The following is an 8,262-nucleotide window of genomic DNA, read 5'->3' as shown; positions in this document are numbered from 1 at the left end:
AAATTCACCTATTCATGTGATTTAATTTCTAAAAGCATATGGTAACGACTTGTTTGGTTCAAATGAATTTTATATGGATTTTGAAGAATTTATTCCTTAGAATCTTTTTTACATATCTCATGTTTGGTTTTTTTTTTGAAAAACACCCGTCCATATATTAATTAATTAAAACGCCGTTACAATCGTTCATAACAGCATGCGCCACACGGGGCGGAAAATTATTAAAAAGAAAACCATCACATCTATTATTGAAACTAAATTTAGCAATCTCATGTGCTACTGAATTGGCCCTTCTGTTTATTTTTGACAACTTGAAGTTTCCCAGAAGTCTGATGATGCTAAGTGCTTCCTTCTTGAGGTCTATGAGCGAGGATCTGTCACAACTTTCATTTGCTAGGAAAGAAGCCACGAACGCACAATCAGTTTCCAAAATAATAGGCATGTTAAGAGAAATACCGATATAAAGCTCAGCTAGGCATGCTCGAAGCTCCGCTTCATCCACACCAGAGCATAACCCAATGAAGTCCCAAGATAAGACAATAATATCACCCGTACAACTCCTGGCCACCACCCCAACGCTCGCGGCACTTAAACTCTCCACAAAACTTGCATCGACATTGATCTTGATGTGGCCAAAAGGAGGCGGCTGCCACACCTCTCTGGACCTCACAACAGTATTACTTGTACCAAAACCAGCCACCACCTCTTTTCCTTTGTAATTGGTGATAACCTTATTTGTAGGCTGACATGACGAAAATGCCAACGAGTAACTTCTCAGAAACATGGCGGATCCTATAACAGTTTCTTTTCCCTTCCCAAAAATCAAATTTGGTTTGTTGGATTACAATGTATACGAATCTTTCAATGACTTTGTATGCAGTCCCATAGAAGAAGAAAAATACATTGAGTCTGATCTCTTGTTTTTTTTCCTTTGTTTATGTGAAATACACCTAATCTTGGTACTAGGATTATTGTTATTATTTGCATTTTTCTATATTGCAACCGAACAGTTTCTATCCCGGGTTCCCGTAAAATTCAATAGGCCAAACGGTAAAACATCAGTGCGTCGCTGAAGGCCACACAGTCATCTTGAAGGGTCGCATACTGTCAGAGGGGTCATTTTGAGCAATGATTGCCACAATTTTTTTCCTGTAGCCTCTGCATAAACAAATAATGGTGCCACGTTTGTCCAGCAAAAGAAAGCTATAGCCAGTTGCACGTCAACAAATAATAGTACGACTGTATGGCCCAGAACCTATTGAAAGAAAACACAGCAACATTTCGACTTGAACGTCTGAGAAAAACTAGTGCAGTCAGCCAAGGCAGCCAGCTATCTATACATAGCAGCAACGCCAACATTAGGTTGTCCTCTTGCGGTAGGCGGGGCATGGGCCGAAATGCTTAAATTGGCATTACTGCCCTGCCGAGGCCGCCACGGATTCCTTTTGGACGCAACGTACACTCCCAAACCGGTGAGTGAGTAACAGCACACACGCACACGCACAAACACCAACCCAACCTCGTCGCCGCGTGACCGTTGCGCGCCCGACGACGGATAAATTCAAACCCAAATCACATGAAAAACCACGGCCCAAACAACCAGCCGGACAAACCAAAATGCGTGAACCCGGTGGGTGAGGGTGACCCGCCCGTGCCGCGCGGGAGCCGGAGACGACCGAGCCCCACCTGTCAGCCCACGGGGCGTCGGCGGCTCAGCCGTCGCCTCCGCTGCTCCGGCACTGGTCCGCGGGCCTGGACTCCAGGGGGCCACCGATCGTGGGGCACCCGTCGGCCGCGGAGGCGGAGGGGAGGTCCATGCAGTTGTAGGAGAGGCACAGCGCCGCGGAGTCCGGCAGCGGCGTCGGCGGCACCGGGAACCCCGTCAGGAAGTTGTGCTGCGCGTAGAAGGTCGTCATGCGCCCGTCGAACACGCTGCGGGCCACCGCCTCCGGGACCTCCCCGGAGATCTTGTTGTTGTTCACGTACAGGCTCCCCGCCGCCGCCAGCGCCTCCGGGACCTCGCCCGTGAGGCCGTTGTGGCTGACGTCCACCACCGACCACGGCGGCGTCGCCGACGCGGGCGCCGCCGGCACGGCCAGCGACCCCGTGAAGTTGTTGCGGGACAGGAGCAACGACGACGCGCTCGGGAGCGCGAACACCTGCGGCGGGATCGAGCCGGAGAAGTCGTTCATCGACAGGTCGAGGAAGGCCAGGTCGGCTGGGCCCTGGCCGTTGCCTGCGAAGGCTTCGTCGAGGCTCCCCTCCATCGAGTTCCCGGCCACGGAGAAGTACCGGAGCGTCGGCGGCAGCGGCGGGAGCGTGCCGGTAATCGCGTTCCGGCTCAGGTCGACGTGGAACAGCTGCGAGCTGGGAAATTGGTCGGGAATCTGGCCGGAGAGGCCGACATTGTTGGCCAGGATGAGCACCTTGAGGCTCGGGGACGACGGCAGCAGCAGCCCGGAGGGAATGGCGCCCTCGAGGCGGTTGTTGCCGAGGTCGAGCGTGTGCAGTTCCGGCAGCCCCGCCAGGGACTCGGGCACGGGCCCGGTGAGCTGGTTCCCGGACAGCGAGAGCAGCCTGAGGCGCCGGAGGCCCGACCCAATGTCCTCCGGGATGGAGCCGCCCACGCGCCCCGGGTAGAGGACGAGGTCGGTGAGCGCGGTGAGGCTGGCGAGCGAGGCCGGGACGCTGCCGGCCAGGCCGGGGGAGTCGGAGAGGCCGGTGCCGAGCGTGAGCACCGACACGCGGAGGAGCGCGCCGGACGGGTCGTCCTCGTCGGGCGCGCACACGACGCCGGCGTAGGCGCACGGGGCGGACGCGCCGTCGTCCCAGGACTCGAAGAAGCGCGACCCCGGCAGGTCCCGCAGGCCGGCCCGCACGTCCCGGAGCGCCGCCGCGTCCCGCTCGTGCAGCGCCGCGCGCGCGCCGAGCAGGAGGCAGAGCAGCTGGAGCAGGAGGAGAGGGGGCAGCGCCATGTGCGCCGCCTCGGCCGCTGCGAAGCGGACAAGCGAGCTCTGAGCCTCTGAGGCAGGCGGGGTGTTGGAAAATGGAGTCCACTGGGGAGTGGAGTGAAGCGAAGCGCGAGCGAACTGGCGAAGCGAGCGAGAGCGAGAGTGAGAGGAGTGTGTGGTGGATGGTGGTGGTGGGGGAGAGCACGAGGAGGAGAGGACACGGCAGCGAGCGAGTGGGATCAGGATCTGGGGTTGGGTTGGGTTTAAGAATGAACAGCGGATTAGCCTGGCACTTTCTTTACCCCGCGGTCGGTGGGTGTACCACCATGGTCAGGGTGGGATAAAGGCCTGCTGCTGAGCCCTGTGAGCTGTGACCGGTGTCGGAGGCGGAGACGGGGCGTACCTCCCGGTCCGGTCACCTACACCGCCGTACGGCGCGGGTATGAGTATGTCTTTGGATGTACTGCTACTGCTACTACTACCTCTGGGTCTGGGTCTGGTCATCATTCATGGGTTGGAGCAATTATGCCTCGCTCCTATGCCGGTTTTGCGTATTCGCAAAGTATTCCGCTCCTACCGTGCGCTGTGCGCTGCGCACTGTAGAACGGTAATCAATTATTTAGCGTGGCTGCACAGCCGCGCTGGTCGAGTGTGTGATGCAGATTTGCGTCGTGCTTCCACAGTGCCGGCATTCATAGCCACGTTCGAGGACTCGGGAGCGCAGAATGGAAAATGAACACATAGAATGCCACGGCATCGCAGCAACTCCTTGCGTCACGCTAGGATGTGGTAGGTGGAGACAAAGGGGAAATAGCTTGGAGAGGAAGAAAAAGCTCAGAGGAAGGCTTGGGATTAGGAATAACGATATTCAGTTTACAGTTCGATGTCCTCCTCTCCTCACACTAGCCTATAAGTAGATATCATTACAGGCCACAGTGGGCCGGCCCAGCAGGCCACTCACGCACACCTCGTGGGCACAGCCCAGGTCATTAGATGCCCCTCCCCTTGAGAACCAGGACGCCCTCGTACTGTTCATCATCTTGCCGTTGTCGCTGGTGCCAGCAGTGAAGCCCACTCCCAGGTTGCCATCGAGAGAGGAAGGCCGCGCCAAGCAATCTTGACTTGCACCCTAGTGTGTCCGCCTACCTGCACCAAACGAGACTATAATACCTGAGCCGGATTCAGCGGTGTTGAGATTTGAAGGGCAGCCAGATCAGTGGTGCTGTCATTCTGCACTGGAGGCTGTGCTGGTTTCAACAGCGAGACGTGGACCACTGGATGTATTTTGCTGGACGCTGGCAGGGCAAGACGGTAATCCACTTCACCCACTTTTTTCAAAATCTGGTAAGGGCCAAAGTATTTGAATCCGAGCTTGTGATTGGATCTTCGGACTACTGGCTGTTGCACATAGGGCTGAAGTTTTAGGTATGCCCATTCCCCTACTGCAAACTGCGGATCTGACCGGTGTTTATCCTCTTGTGCTTTCATGCGCTGTTGAGCACGCAACAGGTGCTCTCTGATCAGGCCTTGCATCAGGTTACGTTTTGCCAACCAGCCTGACAGATCAGATGATAGCGAGCTCTGAAGATTTGCAACACCCAAGTGTCTGGGTTGATATCCATAGAGGACTTGAAATGGTGTTTTGCCCAGCGCTGAGTGGTAGTTAGTGTTGTACCAGTACTCTGCTTGTGGCAGCCAATAAGCCCATTTCTTTGGGGCAGAGTGTACCATGCATTGGAGAAATGTTTCCAAACACTGGTTGAGTTTCTCAGACTGACCATCAGTTTCTGGATGACTTGCAGAACTCATATTCATTTTTGTGTCAGTTAATTTGCACAGCTCTTGCCACAAAGTGCTTGTGAAGATAGGATCTCGATCGGTGACTATCACCATAGGAAGGCCGTGGAGTTTGTACACATTGTCCAATTAAAGTTGTGCTACTTGGAGAGCAGTGAATGGATGAGCCAGAGGGAGGAAATGGCCATACTTGCTAAACTTGTCAATGACCACCAAAATAGTGTCAAATTTTTTGCTCTTGGGCAGGCCTCCAATAAAATCCATAGTAACCAAGTTCCATGCTTCTTTAGGCACTGGCAGAGGGCTGAGCAAGCCAGGTTTCCTAATATGTTCATCTTTTGCTTGTTGACACACAGTGCACTCTTTCACATAGCTCTGAATATCTTGCTTCATAGCAGGCCAGGCAAACAAGGCTTTAATCCTTTGGTAAGTACCCTGGAACCCTGAGTGACCTCCCACTCCACTATCATGTAAGGATAACATAATTGCTTTGTGAGCCTCAGTGTTATGACCTAACCACACTCTGTCCTTGTATCTGATGATACCTTGATGTAACACATATCCCTTGTCATTTGAGCCCGAGAGAGCTAGTTCTTGAAGCAATTGTTTGTCTTCCTCATGTTGCTGATATCCTTCAGAGACCACAGCCAGCCACTTAGGTGTGCAGAAGGAAATTGTATGCAGCTCACTAGGAGAAGGTGATCTTGAGAGAGCATCAGCTGCTGTATTTTACTGTCCTTTTTTGTATAGTATATTATACCTCAGGCCCAGCAACTTCAATAGTGCTTTTTGTTGCATAGGACTACTGATTTTTTGATCTTGCAAGTGTGTCAGACTCCTATGGTCTGTTGCCAATGTAAATGGGGCATGCTGCAGATATCTTCTCCATTTATCTACAGCAAGAATGACAGCTAAACACTCTTTCTCATAGGTGGAGAGTGCTTGAGCCTTGGGGCCCAGTGCTTTGCTTAGATAGGAAATGTGGTGCCCTTCTTGCATTAATACTGCCCCAATTCCATTGTTGCTGGCGTCAGTTTCAATCATGAAGGTTTTCTTGAAATCAGGCAGAGCTAGTACACGAGCTTGAGCTAAGGCAGTTTTCAGGCTCTGAAATGCAGCTTCTGTAGTAGGTGTCCAGGTGAACACTGCATCCTTTTTGAGCAAATCAGAGAGGCTCCTGCTGATAATTCCATAGTGTTTAATGAACCTTCTATAATATCTAGTAAGGCCTAGAAACCCTCTCACTTGCTTCACATTTGTTGGTACTGGCCAATCTCTGACAGCGGAGATTTTAGCAGGGTCCGTCTGAACTCCTGCTGCACTGATGACATGACCCAGGTATTCCAACTCCTGCCGGGCAAAATAACACTTGCTCGGCTTGACATATAGTTGGTTTTCATGCAAAATGGTGAAGACTTGTTCCAAGTGTTGCAGGTGCTCTTCCAAAGTTGTACTATATATAAGGATATCATCCATAAAAACTAGGACACATTTTCTCAGTAACAGTGCAAACAGTATATTCATGGCAGCTTGAAAAGTTGCAGGGGCATTGGTTAACCCAAATGGCATGACTTTGAATTCATACAGGCCATGATGGGTTTTGAAAGCCGTTTTGTGTTCCTCTCCCGCAACCAATCTGATCTGATGATAGCCATCTCTCAAATCCAACTTTGTGAAGTATTTTGCTCCTGCTAATTCGTCCAGCAGTTCCTCCACAACAGGCATGGGATATTTATGTTGCACTGTAACTGAGTTGAGCATTCTATAATCTACACAGAATCTCCAGGTGCCATCTTTCTTTCTGACCAGCAGCACAGGGGAAGCAAAGGAACTGGTGCTATGCTGTATAACTCCCTGATTAAGCATGGTGGTCACTTGTGTTTCTATCTCCTGTTTTTGCATGGGATTATACCTGTATGGTTTAACATTCACAGGTTTTGCTCCAGGTAACAGAGGTATCTTATGGTCAAATTCCGTATGGGGAGGAAGGGAGTCAGGAGTAGTGAACAATTGCTGATGCTTGTCAAGAAGTGGCTGAACTTCAGGTGGAATGCAGGTTTCTGACATAGGTTTCTCTGCCATATGACAAAGGTGGATTACTTGCTCAACTGCTCCAGTGTTGAGGAGGCCTTGTAAGTGTTTTCCAGAAATAGTTGTGCAGGAGTTGAGTTTATCTTTAACTCCTCTGAGTGTGATTCTTGCTCCTTGGTACTTAAACCTCATGACCTTCTTTCTCCAGTCAACCCACATAGGACTCATTGTTTCCAGCCACTGCATTCCTAATATGATATCATAAGTGCCTAAGGGAAGCACTTTGAACTGAGTATTGAAGGTGTTTCCTTGACAAAACCACTGTAGGTTTGGCACTTGAGTATTACAGAGCAGAGTGCCTCCATTTGCCACAGTTACAGTTGCTGCAGGGATTTCTTCAGTTGTGCACTTGAGTTCTTTTGCCAAATCAGCTCTAATGAAGTTGGTAGAACTGCCTGAGTCTACCAATATTAAGAGCTAACGTTTTCCCACCATGCCTTGCAACTTAATACTCTCTTTAGAAGATGTGCCTGTGGCTGCTTGCACTGACAGTTTCATACAATCGTCAGTCCTTATCTGCAGGTGGAGAGACCATTTGCTCGTTGTCAGACTCACTAGAAGCTGATTCAGACACCTACAATGCATCCCACAATTCTTCCATCACATGTAATTGCACCTTGCTGGGGCATTTGTGTCCCGGGCCATATTTTTCCCCCACACTTAAAACATTCTCCTCTTGCCCTACGCTGAGCTCTGAGTGTGTCAACTTTGTCCGGCACCTTAGCTTGCTCTTCTGACCGTTTGTCAGCTGGTGAGGCGCCCATTATACCCTGATGCACATATGGTTTGGAACTGAACCGTGGCTCCCACTTCTTGCTGAATTTAGATGTGTCTTCGACCAGGAGTGCTTCTTGTGTTTGTGCCAGAGAGTAAGCCAAATCCACTGTGCTTGGCTGCTGCAGCTTCACAGGTGCTCTTATTCCTGGTTTAAGACCTTGAACAAAACGGTTGATGAAGAATGTCTCATCATAAGATTGATTATAGACCAGCATCTTGTGCATGTGCTCTTCAAAGAGGTGGGCATACTCATCCACTGTGTCAGTCTGTTTTAGGGTGAAGAATATATCAATGTCTCTGGTGTATTTGTTTCTATTGAATTTGGCAAACACTGCAACACACAAGGCTGCCCAACTGTCAACTGTGTGCATGGCTTCGTAAGTCTGAAGCCAACGCGCTGCATTGCCTGCAAAATGCATTGTTGCAAAATCGACCCATAAATCCTGCTGCACGTTGTACATCCGGAAGTACTTCTCACACTGCTGTTTCCACCATTTAGGATCCTCCCCATCAAACTTAGGAAATTCAGACCGAGGAATGCGTGGTCTGTATCTGTTGTGATGCGATCGGTGCCCGCACTCCGTGGAGGGATCTGCATCTTCCTGATCATCCGAGAAATACTCGCTGGCCGCGGGTCGGGTCTGAG

The 8,262-nt window shown here is 50.8% G+C and overlaps 1 protein-coding gene across 1 annotated transcript; it reads right to left on the bottom strand.

Annotated features, from left to right (window-relative positions):
• Positions 1-1,228: 1,228 nt before the first annotated feature.
• On the bottom strand, positions 1,229-3,452 carry LOC123159488 (probable inactive leucine-rich repeat receptor kinase XIAO). Its single transcript, XM_044577324.1, has one exon. The coding sequence runs from the start codon at positions 2,973-2,975 to the stop codon at positions 1,713-1,715; it is 1,263 nt and encodes a 420-aa protein (XP_044433259.1). The 5' UTR covers positions 2,976-3,452; the 3' UTR covers positions 1,229-1,712.
• Between the last annotated feature and the right edge of the window lie 4,810 nt (positions 3,453-8,262).

This window comes from Triticum aestivum, chromosome 7B, assembly GCF_018294505.1.
Source record: "Triticum aestivum cultivar Chinese Spring chromosome 7B, IWGSC CS RefSeq v2.1, whole genome shotgun sequence".
Taxonomy (NCBI): Eukaryota; Viridiplantae; Streptophyta; class Magnoliopsida; order Poales; family Poaceae; genus Triticum; species Triticum aestivum.
The sequence above is the reverse complement of the archived record's forward strand: the minus strand, read 5'-3'. Positions and strand labels throughout refer to the sequence as shown.